The sequence below is a fragment of the Anas acuta genome, chromosome 24 (assembly GCF_963932015.1).
Source record: "Anas acuta chromosome 24, bAnaAcu1.1, whole genome shotgun sequence".
NCBI lineage: Eukaryota > Metazoa > Chordata > Aves > Anseriformes > Anatidae > Anas > Anas acuta.
Genome location: NC_089002.1, coordinates 3455603 through 3475793, shown reverse-complemented (window position 1 = coordinate 3475793; position 20191 = coordinate 3455603). Strand labels below are relative to the sequence as shown.

General features: G+C 55.7%; 1 protein-coding gene across 21 annotated transcripts in view; it reads left to right on the top strand.

Moving 5' to 3' along the window:
• The window catches only part of NFASC (neurofascin), a 108457-nt gene extending 91563 nt beyond the window's left edge, over positions 1–16894 (top strand). For 10 of the 21 annotated variants that reach the window (XM_068660210.1, XM_068660215.1, XM_068660209.1 and 7 more), the window contains 3 exons: positions 11263–11394; positions 11947–12016; positions 16485–16894. In XM_068660210.1, coding sequence (XP_068516311.1) covers positions 11263–11394; positions 11947–12016; positions 16485–16716 — 434 coding nt within the window. In that variant the 3' untranslated portion in view covers positions 16717–16894. Of the gene's footprint in view, positions 1–2960; positions 3177–5010; positions 6694–11262; positions 11395–11946; positions 12017–16484 lie in introns of those variants that run through there. The other 11 variants (XM_068660195.1, XM_068660199.1, XM_068660196.1 and 8 more) reach the window with 3 other exon arrangements.
• The last annotated feature ends 3297 nt before the right edge of the window (positions 16895–20191 follow it).

Below are 20191 nucleotides of genomic sequence, written 5' to 3'. Positions count from 1 at the left end.
CTCGCTGTCTGGGGGGAGCTCTGATCTTCTGTCGGAGACCGGCTTTGCCTTCCCCCAGACCGAACTCGGCTCTCATTAGGGGATGGATTTCAAAGGCCGGTAAATGCCCCTTATCTTCTCTCCCCCAAATCTACCAGCTGAGCTTTTTCTTCCGCATACATTTTGCATTCAAACACAAATGAGGCTGCAGCTGTACTTCCCGGGGCAGATGAGGACCAAATCCCCCAGCCCAGCGGGAGCCCCGCTGCCCAGGCTGGCCTCATCCTGCCCGGTGCTGCCCGCAGGCAGGCTCTCCTCCTGCCCCTCGCTGACCTCTTGCTTTCTGGAGCCAAAGCTCCCACCTTGTACCCGTTCCTAGTCCTGCCAGGCTCCTTCCTATCCCGGTGCCGACGCACGCAGCCGATCCCACTGGGACTTACTGGGGGTGAGCCCGCGTTACCCTGATGCGCTGCGATTGCCCTGCTTGTGGGGAGCCTTTCCAGGAGAGCTCGTGCTCTGCTGGAGCAGCGTGGGCAAATCCCTCCTGGCACCACCATCAGCCGGGATTGAGGTGCCCGGATCAGGCAACCACAGGGGGGCTGCTGGCACCGTGGCACCCAGGAGAGCTCCGTGCAGCGGGATACATCCCGCAGGCAGCGTGGCTCTGCGCATAAGGCAGGGTGATGCTCCCCTCTATGCGGGATATCTTACCCCAGATCATCTCTGCCCGTCTAGGGGTGCATTAACAAGGGCTCTCGCCTTCTGCTAAAGCCTTTGCAGCAGCACCAGGCGATGCCCACAGCCTGCTGGGGTGCTGCACGGGAGCAGCATGGCACAGTGACGTGCGCCAGGGCTGGGAGCTGGGCGTTGGAGCAGCTCTTCCTGCAGCTCCTGCCCTTCAGCAAGGTGCTCGGTGCCTCGGTGGGTCGTCTTCTCCTTCGCTGTGAATCGAGGATTCACAGAGGAGATGCATTAGCTAATAAGGAGTCTCCACTGTGCAGGGTTGTTGTGGGCATTGCAAACCCAAGTAGAGGACTTGCAGCACGATCACGTTCACAGTAGCCCCACTAATCACTTAACCTCCCGAAAAATGCCATAAATCAGCAGACTGAAGCCTCAGGACACAGAAAAGCGAAGGCTTGGTAAAAACTGGGTGAGCGAAAGCAATGCACAACAGCACCCCCCATCCTCCCCCCACTGCCACGGCTCAGCCAGGTCAGGGCCGGCTTTGTGACACCACGTGCACCGCCGGGGACAAAGTCGTGCAATTTTCTCCCCCCCCCCCAGCCTGGCTCCCATCACCGTCGCTGCCGTCTGTCGCGGGCTGGCTCCGTCGCACGAGGCCGGGGTGGGAGGGAGGCGGTTGCTCCATCCTGCTGCTGCTCCATCGGGCGCTGTGCTGCTGCATGAGGCTCTGCGAGGCGCTGTCGGTCGGTCCCTGTGGTGGCGAGGTGCCGGGCACGCCACGGGGTCGTGCTGGCCATGCCTTGGGGACGTGCTGGTAACCGTGGTTTTATTGCAGCTGCGCGCGGTAGGGAGCTGGACGGCCTCACCTGCTGCTCTCCTCTGCCCTGGGACTGCTGGAAGGGCTCGGATTTGGTGGGAGCCACCCTGGGGCCTTAGCTCTGGCCTTTCCAAACGGTCTCTGGTGTGTTGGTAGCCTTGAAGGGATGCTCGCTCCCGTGCAAGCTGAGCTGGGACTGGCTTGGTGATAAAGCAGGGCATGGCTTTGCTCTGGGACACTTTTTAAAACACTTTCCTGGAGCTATTCTTGTTTGGGTGATATTTGCAATAGCCATTTTCATTTGCCTGATGGGGCTTTGTAATCCCTTGATCTACAGAAGAGTAAGTAAATACAATTTAATGCGAGCACCACAGGATTTCATTTACCTTCGGCAGTTTAAGCAGCTCTCCAGATGCATTTTCTGCTGGCAGCTTTTCAGGCAGTAGGGCAAACAGTTTTTACAGAGCGCTGCCCTTTCATACCTGAGGGCATTCAGCAATAGTTTCCAGTGCCCCAGCCACGAGGCCGGTGCTGCTGCTAGCTCCTGTTTCCCATTTGTGACAGCCAGCTACAGCCCCAAGCACTCTGCTCACAGCAACGATTGCAGTTCTGAGCCAAGACAAAGCCAAAGGGTGGATTGGGCTCCTTATTGCCTCCTCCAGCCAGCCCAAGCCCTGCACCCTCCTTTAGTGGGTGCAACCACACCAAGAGGTGTGTGCAATGTGCACCTCTACCCTGTGGCTCACCTGTGTGGGTGGGGGCAAACAAGGGCTATTAAGAAACCAAATTGTGCAGAAATTTTCTCTAGAAAGCTTAGGGTGTGCCAATCCCTCTGTCCTAATTTAAACGTGAATGGCGAGGGGCGGTGATGGCACAGTAGCATCCAGCACCCACCGAAGAGCTAAGACCCCGACAGGGCTAAGGCTGCTTCATCACCCGGCTGCAGGATCTGCACAGAGATCAGCAGGGAAGGACACAGCTAAGCCTCAAGCCAAATTGGCAGCTCAGAGACACTGGAGGTGTTGTCCCGGGGCTGCTGAATTAGTGTAATCGGGGCTCGCCTGCTCCACCACAAATTGGACGGTGATGTTTTAAGAGTCTGGTCCAGTTCCTCGTTTCGGAAAGCCTGGAGAGCTCTCAGCTGAAGGGGGCGATGGGTTTGGGCAGCCCACCCTGCTCATCCCTGTGACGGACCCCACTTGGTGGTGCCCTTCGGTGCCCCAGGAGGAGCTGGCAGAGAGCCAGGAGGCCAAGCGCAGGCGGCGGAGCTGCTGGGTGGCTGGTGCACGCCGGGCGGGCGCAGGAGCAGGGGCTGGGTGCTGCTCACCTCCCTCCTGCTCCCTGCTCGCCCCGGTTCTGGAAGGGGAAAGACCTCCAGGTCTGCATGGTGCCATGCTCGGCGTTGGGAATGGCGAGGGCGAGCCCGAGGAGCCGTAACCGCTTCTCCACAGCCAGTGTCTGCGTTTCCCTCTGCCAGCCGCGACCTGGTTGCCTCCAACCGCAGTCGATCTCGCCAGCCCTACGGCAACCCCAACCACTCCAACTACCACAACTACCACAACCACCACCACCGACACCACCACCGACACCACCACCACCACTCCAGCCGCCACCACTCTGCCCGCCACCACCGCCGCCAGCACCACAACAACTACAGAGAGGGCTCCGGCAGCCACCACCAAGCAGGAGCTGGGTACTGAGCTTTCCTTTTCCTCTCTCCCCTACAAAACCTCCGGGGGCTTTCCCCGCTTCTCGCTCAGAGCCAGGATTGGTAACGGGTGCAGGAGAAGTCTCACCCACACGGTGAGAGGCGCCCCGTGCTCCGGGAATGGCTTTGCAAGCCGGAGGTGGCACAGACTCAGGGATTAAGACATGGGGAGGCTGTGCCACCCTCCTGGTCCCACCCCAACTATGGGAAAACACAGCTCTCCCTGGGGTGTCACGCTTCTGAATTAGTGTGAGGGTCGGGAAAGATGTAGAAGACCCACCAAAGTACTATTTTTGCCGTTAAAATGAGGTTCGGTTGCTACCATAGATGTCACTTCAGATTTAGCCCATTGTCTGTTAGCTGAGAGACCTGTCAGGGCTCAGAGGAGCCCTTTGGGTCATGGCGCTGCCACTCTCTGCAACGCGACCCCATCAGAGCCCCCAGGGAACCTGGAGGGGGTGTCGGCAGCCACAGGAGCTCTGCTCCTGGGGTTCAGCAGGGCCAGAGAAAGCACACGGTCAGCTGGAGCAGGGGATCCAGCGGGTCTGGTGCAGGCTGGTCCCTGCTCTGTGTCTTACTGGTGGCTGCAGAGAGAGGCAGCCCTCGGAGCTTTTAAAAACACTGCAGCAACAGGACCTGCGGTGAATAAAGTGCAGAGTGGTAGGCAGGTTATTCAGAAAGGAACCCAGCTCGGAGCAAAAGGGAACGCAATCGAAGGAGTTCAGTTACGTAGCTGGATAGGACGCACTCACAAGCGCTGCCCTAGCAAAACCAGTTTAAAAACTGGTGCAAGGGAGCGAGCTGCAGCCTCAGCACCACGCACGAGGGCTCAGGAATGAAGCAGGTTCACGAGATCGTTTCCACAACACAGTCACAGCTCAGCGAGCACATGGGAAGTGCTGCTAATTGCAAAGGGGCAATTACCTGCGCACGCTGCAGCCACGGGGAACGGGAGGACAAGAGGCAGAGAAGCAAAAAGCAGTCGGGGAGCGGCACGAGGAACAGCGCGGGGCCCGAACAGCCCCGGGGACACGAGCCCAGAGCCCGAGCTGTAATGCAGGCAGACAGGGGGCCTGCGTGGCAGCGCAGGTTGGGGCTGCAGGGGGGGGCTCCGGGTACATCCCCGTCCCCACGGCATTAGGGGCTCCGTTGCCCTTTCCCAAAAGTCGCATAGCTGCCCTCCTTCCAGGGACGGAAGTTACTCATTGGTGTTTTGTCCAACCAAATCCTAAACTACGTCCCAAAGCAAATAATTAACACTAAAATCGAGGCGCAATTTGTGTGGAAGCTCTTAAAGCACACTGAGCTGGTGGCTTCGCTCCACCTCGCCAGAAATAGAAGTTCATCCACTCTCCAAAGCAATGTCGACAATCCTCAACTTCAAAATCAGAAACGAGTGACTTCATTGCCCCACTGGCTGTCTCTAGACCCAGTAACATAAAAATATTCTCTCCCCGCTCTGGTAGTCAGTCCGTGCCCGCTCATGCGTGCATCTTGCGTTCGTTTAGGCAGGGGTTTAGCCAGATTTCCCTGCAGACCGAGGTCTTCAGGGAAGTGCCACGGAGGGCTTCAGACAAGCTAAACCGAAGGCAGTTGGACTTCAATGCCAACAAGCAACGAGCTATTGCTAGCCCACGCCCCCCAAAAGTTTGACCTTAAGGCTCTTGTAAGAAACAAATGTGGCCTCAGATACGTCTGTAGGTATCGAAGCATTAATTTTAGGAATGGTTTTGTAAGGTTTTGCCGGTACCCGACGCTAGGTGAGCTCTCATTTCTGTCTAATCCACAATACTAACTCCTCTTCTAACCTGTCCACCAGACACCAATGGATCGTCCATATGGGACATAAGAGCTTTGGCTAATAGTAACTGGGCAAACATCACCTGGAGCCACAATTACTCTGCAGGAACTGACTTTGTGGTTAAGTATATCACCAGTAAGCATCAGATCGCGTGGGGACTCTATAGGGTTGTGATGCCATTAGAGATCCTGCCAGCTCTCAAGGCTGCAATCTGTAACTCAGTCTTAATTACTGTGTGCTGAAAGATGCTCTGTGGCCACGTGGAGGGGAGAGGAGGTGGCAGGATGTGGTCGTAGCCATTTAGAAAGCACCAGAAGTATTCCTGGTGACTCACAAGAGATTTCCCCCTCCTTGAGCTGATGGCCGTGAGATGCTCGTATGCACGAACCACGAATGTGTTTAGTTCATTGAGCTGGGCTCCATGCGGGCTCGGCGTAAAGAGCCTTTGAAAATATAAACGTGTATATATGAAGGGGGACAAAGCTTTCACAGCAAACAAATTACACAAATTGGAGGGGCTTTATATACCCTCGAAGGGCTTGCTGAGCCTGGAGCTGGCAGAATCCCCTCTGATCCCAAACCTCCTGGCGTATCGGATATCGTTGTCTCTTGCAATTGTAAGGCTGTGCGTAGTCTGGAAACTCCAAGTCAGTGCCTCTGCTTAGTACTTGTTTGGAAAAGGCATTTACATGTTATTGGTTATATTTTATTTTTTAATAGATAGGCAGCGATGAACGCTGCTTATCTCTGACTTTATTTCCCAGCCATTTCAGTCTTACCGTCTGGTATGCTGGTTTTAAATTGGCATTTAAAATAAGCCAACTACACCTCGCCATCAACAGTGAGCCACTTTTGGCTGTTTACAACGCTAAGAGATGACCTTGCTGATGACTTAAAACAGCTCTGACGGCACAGCCAGTGCCCGATCTCTTTGCAGACAGAGCAGGATGTGCTGGGGAATTTTTCCATTTTCCATTTTCCCCCTTCTGAACTATTTTCCACAACTCAGGCTCCAAAGCCTGCAGGCCAAGTCCCGAGCTCCCAAGGCTCCCTTCCAGTCCCGTGGGATGTTGGCGATGCCCCTGAGCCACATCCCAGTTGGGGTGAGCGGGCTCGTGTGCTCGCTGCAGCGTCCAGCTGCCCACCAACCTCAACCCACAGGCAAAACCCTCTGATCAGCTGAGAGGCACCAGGCAAATTCCATCCCATTTGCTGTAAAACCCCAAGTATCCAGACCTGAGGCTGGGCAGATAAAGGATCTGTCAGGACTTCAAGGCAGGGAGCGATCTCCTCAATAGCTCCTGGTGTATTTTTCAGTACGGCGAGCAGGGATGCAGCCAAGCCCCCACCTGATTCCTGCACTGCTGTTTTTATCCTATTCCCAGTGAGTACTAATCACGGCGCCGTTAATAGCTCCTTGACCAGCCAGCCGTGTTATTTCTGCTCGGTGCCTGGGGCTAGCACAACGCATCACCTGCGGTGCCAACGAGGTAATCTCGCCGAGCCTCCCGCGGCTGGGTTTGATGTGCGGTTTCTGTTTCTCAGGTAACAAGACAGAGAAATCCATCCCCGTTAAAGCTCAGACCCCCTCCTCTGTGCAGCTGGCGAATCTGACGCCGGGGATGGTGTACAAGCTGTGGGTATTCCCCATATGGTCTAGCCCCAGCGAGCACTCGTACATAACCTTTACCACCAGCTCAGGTGAGAGGGGCTCCAGCCCCGGGGCGCGTGTCCGCGGCATGTCACTGCGTGTCCACGGGGGCACCGGCGTGGTGGTGGGAGGGGATCGAGCACGGCGCAGCCCTCGCCCACCAGCCCGTCCCTGCCCTGGTTAAGCAGCTGCCCGAGCAGCCAAAAAATCCCCGTCAGGGCGCAAGGAAGGGTTTGGAAGGAGGGCAGAGACCACGCTGGGGTCGGCACCTCGCTGCGCTCGAAGCCCCGTGGCCGCACGCGTGCATCGCATCTCCCGGTGCCTTGGTGCACGGCTGGACCCTGGGGTAGTGCCACGCAGAGGCGAGGGGCAGCACCGGGGTGCTGTTTTTGCAGGCAGCCTCCTTTAGAGCCACGCACGGCGCATGCACAGGGCTTTTCAGCGAGATGCCAAGCAGGTTTGCTTCCCCCAGCACTTTGCATTTAATTGCGCAAGCAATTTGCCAGGCTTATCACCTCGGTGATTTTCAGAGCTCCCGAATTATGGGCTTCTTACACTGCCCACTGGATGCCACAGAAGTGCCCTTACCGCCTTGCACAGGCGCTGAATCAGGCTTTCTGCATTTCTGGAGCTCCACTGTTCACACTCGAGGTTCAGTAAATCACAACCAGAACTTCCTTCGTGCCACCGGCGGGTTTTGCCGGAGGAATCTGTGCGCGCTGCTGTCAGAGTGGGGTCTGAACGCTGAAAAGCCAAGGAGCAAGCGGCACCGCAGCAGCCCACGCTGACAAATGCAGTAGGTAGAGGCTGCAATTTGCAAAGGATTGGAGTTGTTTTGCTAAGCCCCAGCCGCGTGGTGATGGAAAGCTCCAGCGCTTCCCGGGCTCTTTGCTGAAAAGCAAAATGTTCGTCCTTGGTGGGGGGGGCTGCAGTGGGAGCAGCAGCCCTCCCCACCCCACCCCACGCATTCGGAGCCGTGACTCCAGCAATAATTCTCTGATACACTGGGCTGACACAGGGACAGGTGGCAGCTGCGAGTCCTCCTCCCTGCCTCCCGCTGCCCAGCATTGACAAAAAAACCAGCGCCCGCTGACCTTGGGCACGGCACGCAGCCTCTCTGGGGAGATGTGTTGTATTTTGTGTCTGCTTCCAGCCCCTCACCTGACTCAGAAATCACCAGCAGCCCCCTCGCACACAGCGTGCAGCATCTTTTGGGATTGCTGCTCCCCGGTTCGGACCTGTCTCTTCTTTTTTCTTGCTTCCCCCCACGTTGGGAGCCAGGGCAGAGGAGGCAGCCCCCTGCACCACAGGCGCCAAGGGGCAGGGAATCATTAGGAAGGAAAAAAAAGAAGCAATATCCTCGGCTGATTGATGCTGGCCATCTCGGCGTGTCTATTTTCTGTAATTTAGGGGTTCCTACTGCTACTATTGAAACTAGAGCCTTGGCTGCCTTTGTCCCCGTGATGGAGGCTGAGCGGTGACCTGAGCCCCGGCACCGTGGGAGCCGCAGAGCTCTCGCCGTCCTTGCAGGCACAAACGCTGCAGATCCATTTCTTCGCTGGCTGGATTCTGCTGACACGAGCGCTCGGCCCCCGCTGACAATCATATGCTGTCAGGAATGCTGTCGATAAAAAAGCCCTGTTCATTCCGCTTTTTGTTTTTAATGTTTTGCAAATAGCTCTTCTAATGGTTTCTTCAGCGTGAACGCAGATAAATACGCAGTCCGTGTGCACCACCACTTCTCTTCTGCTTAACTTGACAGCTCCGTCTCCCAACAGGGCTCTTCCCAACAGTAAATGACACTTCAGAAGTACAAATATAGCTTATAGAGCTTAATGTAAAGATATATTCTTTAAAAAAAAAAAAAAAGGTAAAACACTGGAAGGGGGAGCCGTGAGGGACTGGAGCCAGTGAGACTTCACACACCAACAGTAAATACCCGATGTCGCTGACCTGCTGCTGTTATTCGGGCAGCTTTGCAATTGGCATAGAAACTGTGGCTGTTAGGTAACCCTTTTTTCTGCCACGAGATTGTAATTACTTTTTAAAAAGTCACCGCAGCTGCATTCCAAATCCATAGCTGTTCGATTGCGCAGCTGCTTCCCACTGCTTACCTTCGGCGCTGGCCTTACATTAGAGCAAATCCGAACGGCCCCTCTGACAGCCAGGTCCTTAATCCTCCCGTGCTGAATGCTGCAATGACAGTCACTCGTTTACTCTAAATGCACGATTGCTGTGCCTATAATTTTGTCGGCATGTGTTGCTTTTTTGGGAAGGATGGCAAGTACACCTCTACCCTACCGGTGCCCCAATCCTGCTGCAGAGCCCCCCGGGGACTCGGTACCGAGAAGCCGCCCCCCTGCACACAACTCAGCCCCAACCCCATGGCACAAAGCGCACCTCTCAGGCTGCTTTGGTGCTTCAGACCCTGCAGACCCCCTTAATTGTCCCTTAGCACTGCTTTGTGCAGAAATCCCACCCCACCAGGCCTGCTAACCCGACCTCCTCCCGTTTCCAAGCTCTCCATTAGAGCTTGGTTCCCCCTTCCTCCCTGGGCACTCAGCTAATTGAATCCAGATCCCGGCTCCTTTCTGTTCTAATCTCATTCTCTCCCTTATAAAAGCGCATCTTCCTGCACCACGCAGCTCAGGTTGGTTTAAAGGCAAATATTGAGCGGGGCAGCGTTCAAGGGAAAAGCAGCACAGGAGAGCCGGGGTACCCCCAGGCAGCCCACCCCCACCAAAAAAGCAACACCAGCTCAGAGCGGTCTGCATCCGACACCATTTCTCTAGCAAACGGCCCTTCCTTGTCCTTCTCCTTTACCTGGGGATGTCCCCGGGCTGTGTTTCGGCTTCAAGTCCCTCCTGACAGCAGGGCTTAGGTTTCACCTTCAGGAAAGCCCCTGGTACCTGGGGGCAGTCTGAAGGACCAAGTGCAGCCCCAGGTGCTGTTTTTTGGGAAGTTTACCGATTCAACCCTCTTTTAACGTCGCGGTCTCTGTGCCAAGAGCCTTCCATTCCCAGCACATCCCCGGGGGCTGCCTTTCCTGCTCCCTGTGTGAGCAGCTCCTTATCCTCTGGGGCTGTTTTGAGCCAACCCAGATGCCGCTGGGCACCCTCTGGGGGTGACTCTGGGGTTTTTGGCACTCTGGGGTTGGCGATGGGAACCAGCTGCAAACCCTCACCTCTGGTTGTAGCTCTCCCAAGCACTGCCCTGCCTCTCCAGCCTCTTCTCGAGCTGTATCTGTGTCAGATCAGCCAAACACAGGCACAACCTTGTCTGCCAGGGCCACCCCTCTGCTATCCATAGGAGGTGGTGGGTTTAAAATCGGATTATTTCAAGACAGGTACATGAGATGGCTGCTTGTGCTGCCTCAGCTCTGCCTGGGCGGTCTTGTTGGCTGGACTTGACTTAATTAATTAAACAAGGCAAAGCATCCAAGACAGCAGCACAGCCCTTCTCAGCACTCTGCAGCACCAAAGCAGCCAATTCGGGTAGCAGCAGAAAGCTCATTTCAAGTAGTTTTTTGTCCCATGGACACCCATGAAGGATGCTCACTGCACCGTCCTTCCCGTTCTGGACAAACCCCACTAAGTCCCAGCTCCATCCCGTCCAGCTCTGACCTCCCCTGCTCGTGCCAGGACGACCTCTCTCTGTTTGCTGCGCGGTCTGGTTAAATTTAGCCCCCCGCTGCGCTGAAGGTTATTTTCTCCTCTGCTCTGTCTTGCTGAATACGAAGCGCATGTCAATGAGAGCCAGAAAATGGCAGCTCGGTGCTATTTATAGGACACAGATTTGTCTGGCTGACCGTGCACGGGAGCTGCACGCAACAAGGCAGAGCACGTTCGGGGACAGGACACCTCTCCTTGCTTGGCGTCAGCCCCGCGGACACTCGGCAGCCTGGCAGGGCGATGGAGCGCTGCTCTAAAGACTTTCACGCGCTACCAGACCGCGGCGCAGCAAGCTGGGACGTCCCTCGAGGACCTGAGGCCAGGGCTTTGTGCCCACCTCATGTCCCAGCTCGTGTCTGGCCACGTTCCGCTGGCCTCCACGTCTCCTCGCCCAGCCTCCCGTGGCTGCTGGGACCCCGTGCCCACGGCAGGACGCGGTGCCCGTGCCCTCTGCGGCTCTCCTCGCTGTGGCATGCAGGCTTCTCCAGCTCCAGGCTGCTGCTGAGCTCCTCAGGGCTGCTCAGCATCACTCCACACCAGGATTCGCATCCTGAGCTACAGTCCGGGCGCTTTTCTTTCCGCCCTTTTTGCAGAAGCTGCCCCCGAGGCGGCTTTCAGGCACAGGGACGCAAGATCAAATCTGTTACCCAGCTTCTTTTGCCGTTATTTTCCACGCCCTTTTCTCACTGGTCTGTGCTAGGTTTTACTTTACGCCGTGCCCCTTTGCTGTTTGCAGCTCCTGCTAAACCGTTGAGTTGGCCTACCATTAAAAAAAGCCCCAGATCCCCGTGCTACGGTCTCGAATAACCCAGTCAGCACACACACAAACGCAGTGCTAAAGCCAGGTCCTTTCCAAACCCGTGGACTGAATCCTTCTACTCATTGATTTCTCTCCCTTGTCCGGATCTTCCCTTATAGCTTTTTTTTTCCCTTCAATTTTCCTCCCAGCCTACACCAAGAACCACGTGGACATCGCGACCCAGGGCTGGTTCATCGGGCTGATGTGTGCCATCGCTCTCCTGGTCCTCATTCTGCTGATCGTTTGCTTCATTAAGCGGAGCAGAGGAGGGAAGTACCCAGGTAAGGGCGCCGCGCGGCAGCTTTTGTGCCCGTGGATTCAATATCCGCAGGTTTCCAGGGGCTAATGCAATTGTGCTGGGCTCAGATACACACCCGTGATTACAAGCACTTTCCTCCCTCCGTAGTGGGGACATTATTATTAGTGGGAAGCGTTTTAGTTAATTAAAGGTCAGCGAGGGCCCTGGGCTGCGCAGGAGGCAGGTCACGGAGCTGGACGCCCCTGCTCTGCGTGACCTGACCCCGATCCTGCAAATCTGCTCGTCCCCATCTGGAAAGAGACCTTCTCAGACAAAAGCCTTGTTCCATTTTCCCAAAGCGCAGCCAAGACCTAAGAAAAGCCACCAACCTACACACCCTCTCCGGCCACCTTCAGTGCCCGTGCCCTGGTGCCACCGCGGCAGTGGCTTTTGGGGACAAGCCCACAAGGCTGCGAGGTTTTAGCGGGTCCCTGAACCCTGTGGGCATTTCACAAAGCCTCTGCTGCTCCCCTGGGAAGCTTTCACCCTCCCTGCTGCTTCGTAACGCCCGTGTCGGGGCTGTGCTTGCTTTCAGTGCGAGACAATAAAGACGAGCACCTGAACCCCGAAGACAAGAACGTGGAGGACGGCTCCTTCGACTACAGGTACGCTCCCGCGCGGCATGCGGACCCCCGCCACCACGTCCCCCCATCTGCCCCGCTCCCCAGCCATCACAGACCTCACCACGCTACCCCTCCGCAGCCCCCCAGGGCCACGCAGCCTCCCCGGTTGTTTTTCCCCCCTTCCTCCTCCTGCCTCCTTCTCTCCGCAAGTCCTGTGCCAAAGGGGCCAGGTCCTGCCCGAAGCCCCGGAGCTTTAAACAAGCTGAGAGCCTGCTGTGAGGTTTCCTTCTGCCCCGTCCCTCAGCCTGGCAGGATCGGCCCAGGCGGAGAGCTGGGATTTTGGGACCTGGGACGTGGCTTTTAGGGAGTGCAGATCAACCCTCATGGCACACACGGAAAAAACAAACAAACCACAAAAGTCAGCTCCCGAAGCAGCCTGAGGAGATCTCGGGGGCATCGCCCCACAGCTCAGCCACTCTCCTACTCGTAAGGCAGAATCCAGGGGAAAAACGCCCAAAGTTGTGTTCAGATCAGCTCTGAAAGCACGTGAGCTTGCTTACTTGGGGTCTGTCTGACTTCAAAGCGAGGCTTTTCCATAAGGTCCCCTCGGAAGCAGAGCTTGGAGATTAGCCCTGCTCCACAGCACGACAGCACAGGCAGTGGGAAGGAGTGGGGTGAAGCCTTCATCCTACAACTGCAGCTCCTGCTGGGCCGAGTCTCAGCCTCTTCTTGGCAGCCCCGCTGCGTGCAGGCAGTGGAAGGGCACCAACAGGGATCGTGGGCACGGTTCCCACAGGAGTGACCAAGGTGCAGGAGGCTGTAGGGTTTGGCTTTGGGTTTTTGGGGTCATTACCCACAGGTGTGGGTTTTTTGCCACGGTACTGGCAGTGGATATAACTTTTGGAGAAGGAATATCACAGAATATCACACCAGGAATGTGCCATGGGAGGCATGGACTTGCTAAAGCAGGGCAGGATCCCCCCATCAGAGGGGGAAGGGGGCTCAGCTTTTGGGGCAGATCCTCCAAGATGCTCCAGCGTTTTTGATCCCCATCCCAGAGACAAGACGGGGGGGAAAAAGCAGCCAAAGGAAAACCACCACCATGTCCGTGAGCTCTGCCCCCCGTCAGGACCACCAGGTTTCCTGGGAGAACGCCGCGAGGCTCCCAGCCAGGAGGCAGAAAGGAAGGTGAACTTGGAGGATTGATAGGAAACGCTGTTGGCTGATTAAGATTCCAAATGATTGCAGCGCGAGGCTCGAGGAGGGTGGCAATTAGTATTTCAAGCAAGGACAGGATCTGAGCTGACGTGAGCTCTGCCTTGGTTCCCCTCCCCACCTCCACATGGCATGTCTGAGACGCTCTCATCATATCTCACGTCCTTAATGCCCCGTGCATGCGACTTGCAAATCTCTGCAGCCTATAATTAAGAGATACTGTCACATCTTTCTGTTCCACTAACAGAATAATGGTTTTCCTGGGCAGAGGCTAAGCTGAGAAGCTTATTTTCAAAGCAGGAGACCATTATCCTTGGACAATGCTCTGTGCCCGTGACTGTGCCTCATTATACCAAATGCTCAAAGGCTGCACGTGGGGGAGCCGGCTGGAAACCTGGGCTGCCGGGAAGGGAAAGTTTTGTGTTTTTTTTTTACCTTCTGGGCTCCAGTTCGGCTCTGGCTCAGGACAGGGACCTGTGGCACAGTCCCACACCCCGCAGGCAGCTCAGCACCCGGCGCAGCAGCGACCATGCCCGGCGGACACGGCGCTGTCCCCAACCCCATAAGGGGCACCAACGTCACCGCGGTGCGGGAAGCCAGCAGAGGGATGGAGGGGACAGCGGGAGGTCCCTTTGGTGCAGCCAAAGGTCCTTTTGGCGACCCAAAGAGCTCGTGGGCCACCTCTGCCATGCGCTGCTGCTCCGGATCGGCTCACCCAGCTCAGACCCGTCCCCCGGCTCCATTTGGTATAACGAGGCAGTCAGCTCCATGAGGAATGCAGTGACTTTTCGTTTGGGTTTGTAGCACTGCCCCTGTGAATGCATACCTCATCATATCTCTCTCTGATCAGGCTCTTTCTGCTTCTCTCTGTTTTATTCCCATTCTTTCTTCTCCTTTTCACCTGGTCTATCCACATGGACCATGAAGGTCTCTTGAAAGGTAGGACCACGTGCTGCCAGAAATCCGGCACATTTAGCTTTTTTTTTTTTTTCTTTTGTTTTTTTTTTTTTCCTTACTCCTTTTTGCAATTTGTTTCTTTCACAGCTGAAACTCTCCCTTCCCCTCCCTACCCCCATATACCCGCTTCCACCTAACACATTAAACAAGCCCTCCCCCCTCCCACCTCCTGCTGGGCTCGGGGGTACCCCCGTGCCCCACCAGCTGCATTTTGCTCCGAGATGCTCCAGGGCACCCCCGAGCACCAGCCAGGCCCCCCCTCGGGCCGGTCCCTCCACGTGCAGCGGGACCTGGGGATGGTGGCAAGGGACACGAGCGAAAATGCTGGCTCCTAACCGCCCGGCACGCTCTGCCTCAGCCCTGAAAATCCTCCCCCTGGCTCCAGCCTCCCATCCCAATGATTTATGGCACTCAGGATGACGTTTCCCAAATGGTCACGAGCTGGGTGCTCTGGTCCTCTAATGCACCCATCAGCAAACCCCACAGAAATCCATGTTAACAGGGTTATGTCGCATCACTGTGCTGATGAGGATCTGCTTCGCCCTCCTAATGCACTAACAGGATGAGCGGTGCTGGAGAGAGGTAAAACCAGGGGCAGGTACGGGAAATGCAGTGCCGGGCTGTCTGGCACTGCAGAGCCCCCATTAGGGAAAAAAAAATGGTACTAGCTCCAGTTTTGACTGAACCCACCCCAAATCTTGGGAAAGGATGGTTTAAATGAAGGGGTCTGGGTTTTGCCACTCTCTGCTTGACATTAATTGGACTTTCTAACCACCAGTCCTGCTTGCAGACTGAATTCTCCCCCCTCCCGCCCTCCAGAAGGAGCCGCTTACAAAGCTAACGAGTTATTATTTATTGCGATGCCAAGTTAACACGAGGTCTCCCATACTGGGTTTGTATCACGGCTTCATTTCCAAAGTGCTGATGTAAGGAAACGCGGTACGAAGCTGCAGGCTGTGCTGTGGGACACCAAATTCCTCTCCCACTGTAGAGCTGCTGCCAGTAAGGGAATGGCAAGGGAGAGATGTTAACGCCTTCCCCGGGCTGCTCCCGTGGCTGAAGAGCTTTTTGCTCCTCAGCCCCGGCTGCGTGTTAGCCGTGCCTCCATCACACAGACCTTGGTGTGGTGAGTCCCAAGGGGTGAGATCCAAGGGGCGAGTCCTGAGATGCTCTTTTAATGCAAAATGGCCCCGAACTCAAGAGGCTACAGGAGACTTGTTTGTTTTTTTTTCTCAAAAAGCAAACAAACAGGAGGCTGAATTACTTTTGTGATTGATGACTCTGCTAATACGGCGCTGAAATAATAGAATTTTTTGACCACTTTTGAGAAAAGCAAAGAGCAGGGTAGAGTGCCACACCGGGAGGCGAGCCTGCCGAGACCAGGACTAAAACAAAATGAAATACACAAAGAGACAGGAACGGTGGGGAGGAAAAAGCATTTAAGATACCTAAGTGATCTCTTTAGGTGTATTACACAATTTGCATGCTGAACAAGCTCAGACATGAACTAATGACTAATTGATATGAAAATTAATTTTTATACAAAGCAACCCACTCATCCCCGATGCAATCTTTATTTATGAGGTACCAGTCCTTGCCCTCCGGAGAGAAAACAGCTTTTCCCCAATTTTTTGCTAAAAGGTTTCTTTAAAAGGTTGCTTTTTCCTGCGGGTCAGACTATTTATTTTTCAGTGACCTGGCTTAATCTTTCTAAGTGAAAAAAGAGAAAAGGGTAAAGAATTGAGCAAACAAGCTCAGATGCTCAGAAGTAAGCCTGCAAAGGTAAATTCCCACGAGTTTTGGACGCTGCACAGAACTTGGCATCCCGTGCGTGCCCCCTCGCAGTGCTTTGAGAGTTCTCCCCGTTGCATGGAGCTACCTAAACTGCAGAGCGGGGTTGTGCAGGGAAGGCTGGGAGCGAAGCTCACTAAACTGAGGTTACCCCAAGGTCGGCTAAAATGCTAGGAGAAAGAAAGAAAATCAGCGACGACAAGGGAAGGGTATTTACAACGCGCACCCAGTTGGGCTGAGCTGAGCAATTGATGTCATCCGGGCATAAAAAATTGATTTTTAAAAGGAAAAAAGCAGTGGAGGGTGGGCTTGCAGAAGCACCAGGCACAGCACCAAAAGGCAGCTGTGGGGTTTGGTCAGCAAGGTGGCTGTGTCCTGTCCCCACCACCCGGGGTGGTTGGAGGTGCCCACCTTCCTCCTGCCCCCGCTCAGCACAGCCGCCCGCTGGGTGTAGGTGTGAATATCCAGCCCTTGGCTTGTGGCCACCTCCCTTGCGAGCCCCGTTCTCAATCCTCGCTCTGTCTGTCTGTCTGTCTTGTGCCACCAGCGACGAAGACAACAAGCCCCTGCCCAACAGCCAGACGTCCCTGGACGGCACGATAAAGCAGCAGGAGAGCGACGACAGCTTGGTGGACTACGGCGAGGGGGGCGAGGGGCAGTTCAACGAGGACGGCTCCTTCATCGGGCAGTACACGGTGAAGAAGGACAAGGAGGAGACGGAAGGCAACGAGAGCTCGGAAGCCACGTCCCCAGTCAATGCTATCTACTCGCTGGCATAGCGCAAGGACACTGGCACCACGAACAGCCCGAGGGGTTTGTAGTGGGCGGGGGGTTCACCAACAGCCGCCGCCGCCGCTACCTCCGACACAACCGTGTGAACAGCCGAGGACAGTAAAAAAAAAAAAAAAAAAAAAAAAGGAAAAAAAAATTAAGAAAAAAATAGAAAACAAAAAATAATCCAAGCAAACAGGCAGACCAGGTGGCTGCCAACGCCATCTTATCCTTCGCAAACAAGCAAATGGCAAGGACTCCCGAGGCGCGGACGGGCTGGAGCTGGAATCGGAGCTGGAGGAGGTGCGGGGTGTGGGGTGCAGGAGCAGGGCGCAGCCGGCTCCCCCAGGTCCTTTTTGTTCTTTCAGGAGGGAGCAAAAATTCTGTTTTAATATTTATAGGAAGGTTCCAAATAACTGGGAAAAAAAAAGGAATTTGGGGGAGGGAAGAGGGCTGAGTAGAGCACCGAGAGTGTCATGGAGGCAAGAAAGAAAAGGAGAGCGGTCGATATTTGGGCACCACCCCCACGGCACGGTACTGCGGTGATGTCCATCCTCATGCAGCACCTTGCCCAGAGCCTCTCCCGAGCCTCCCTCCTGAAAGACCGAGCAGCACCTCGACTGGGAACCTGCTGGGACCGCGCCGTACCTCGTGTGGGTGCTGAGCCTCCGTGTCCGTGTCCCCTGGGGGCCACCCGCCACCTCTGGGTGGCTCGGGGGAGTCCCTGGAGGATGAGGAGCTGCGGATGAGCCGGGGGGGGGTTGCTGGAGGATGGCCGGGTGCCACTCGCCCGCCGAGCCCAGGTGAGGCTCACTCACCAGGGTAACAGCACCGCTTGGCTGGGGAACCACAGGCAAACCATTTCCTTTTAGTCTTTGCTTTGTGAGAAGCTGGGGGAAAAGCGCCCCCCAGACCATGCCTGCTTTCTTTTAAAGGCGACTCCATAAACCTTATGTAGCAAAGAGGGAGTGGAAGCAGGACCGGTATTAACAAAGGACGAGGGGACCAGAAATTGCTTATTTATGAAAAAAAAATAATAAAAATCAGGACAAATGACCACAAACACACACACACAGCCCCAACCACCTGGTCAGGCCGAGAAGCACCCGTGGGGACCGGGTGGCAGATCCCTGCCATCGCCCTGCGCTGCAGCTCCGGAGCCCGGTGGGGACACGGCCACGCGTCCCTCGGGGACAGCACCGAGCTCCTCGTCCCCCCCAGCAGCAGGGGATGCTCCAGGCCGTGTGTTCCCAGCCCAGCCCTCCTCCTCCCGTCTTACAGTGGCCTTTCCCCCCCCCCTCGATCAATCAGCCTGAGAGACGCTTCCACGCGCACGGACCCCGCCTCCGCTCCGTTATTTTTACATATCAAGAAAACGCAATTTAGGTCCAACCCGTTAGCACGCCGCAACCCAAGCGTCTCGGGTAGGAGTGCTCCTTCACATGCCTTACACAGCTTCGAACTTCCCGGGAAGTTTTAACGAACTGATCCTAACCCCCCACACACACACCGCTTCCGCGCCCCTAAGGCGGCGGGCGACCCGCCAGCCCCGTAGGAGTAGGACACTGGGAGCCGTCCCAGCGGAGACCGCATGGATCCTTGTAGAGGGTAGAGTTTTCTAACAGCCAGCACGTAGTGGCCAACGCCGTGTGTATCCTCCCACTTCCTGCACTTTCGAAACCAAAGGTACCTTCGCGGAGAGAGATCGGATTTCTTCGGACCATTTCACGGACGTCGAATGATGTTAGGATGGATTTTTCTTTCGTTTCTTTCCTACGGAGGAGGGTTTTGTTCAGCTTAATGGATTAAATGCAATAGGATTAAAGCAATTATTCTTTTAGCTCGCAAGCTGGTTTGCTACGAAGACGTATTGCTAACGAGAATAATTCTACTAATATGGATTGCTCACTTGTACTTTGCCACCTTCTTGAAGCTGCTAACGGCACAACGACCCTGCGCTTCGGGGAAGGGAGCCTGGGCCGGGGCAGCACCATGCAGAGAGAACGGGAGAGAGCTGGAAGGGAAGGGAGCAGCAGGCGAGGTGGGTGCACCACCTAAAAATGGAGGCAGAGACCCTGTAGCCGGGGTGCTGCTGCCCTGGGGCTGCTCAGGAGCCATCCACCAGGGTTGATGCGATCCCATCCCCACCGCTGCTGCCGATGCGCTTTAAGGCGTGCGTCCCCCAGCCCACCCAGCAGTCGCCTTCAGTTTTTAAGCAGACGCATTCAGCTCGATGTAACGCGGCTCTCGGTCACGGGAATCGCCAACGTGACAGCCCACGGCTGTCCTGACAGCGGCGCTGAGTTTGCATAACGTGGAGAGAGCAACCTGCAGCCTTCGCCACCCAGCAGCGGGCTCTGGGCGCAGAAATTCTCCCTGCTTTGTCTCTCTGCTTAGCAGACCGGCTGCTCACGGGGACCAGGAATCTCTCGGCTACCACACGACATCTCCAACCCTCGAGGAAGCTGGTCAGGCACCCCTGGAAGCAGGGTGGTCTGTGCCGTGTGTCTGTGTTATGTGCCATCTGTACTAAAGCCTCCGTTTGTGTCCTGCCGTTAACCACAGCTTTACTCAGCAAACCTCTCCGGGTCCTGTTGGAAGCAGAGCAGCTCTCACCACGCGGCTTTTCCATGCGTGCCCAGCACACCACGGCCTCGGCGGGCAGGGAAGGAGCTGGGCTCAGCCTGGCCAAGCCCCAGAAATCTCTTACAGAAACACCGACAGGCTCTGAGCATCGCCTTGCTTGTGAGCACGCAGGCAAGGAAGGCGTTGCCCGCAGAGGGCCCGTGAATTACTTATGGGCTCATATTGGCTGCATGTAAAATTACATAAAAATTGTAAGATATAATGATTTTTTAACTATATTTCATTGCAACTTCCCCTAAAGTTTCGGTAGAGATCAGCAGGGAGGTGCAGGAGGGCTCAGACTCTCCCGCAATGTCCATCGAGGGGTCCCTGTCCCTCTCCAGGACCTGCACAGCTGCTCCAGAGCAGGGCACGCTCTGACCTCTTCTGCAAAAGATGAGTCTTCATTAAGGAGCTGAATTAGGAGCAAACACTTAAAAATTTAAAAATATAGAGAGGTGAGCCAGACCCAAATCAAAGCGCTCTTAGAAGCTGGAGAAAAGTAATTTGGGTCCAACTCCAACCTAGCAAATTTGAGCCTGTTTCTAGAAGAACCTGAGCCCAAACCTCAGCCGTGCCGTGGATTTGGAGACCGGCTCTGCTGGGAGCATCCAGGCACGGCCCCCCCGAAACACAGCACGTGGCTTTGTGACGTCCTTCGTGCGCACGGCCAGCTGGCACCGACCACAGGGGCACGAGCATGGGACAGCAGAGAGCAGCTGCTGCTTTGCTGTGGTCTTGAGGCTGCTCCTGTCCCCTCTGGAGTGACGTTGCAGTGAGACAAAGAAGCTGCGGGAACCACCACGATTCGGTACGAGCCCCCCAAAACCCTGCTCATGGAAACACCGACAGCCCACC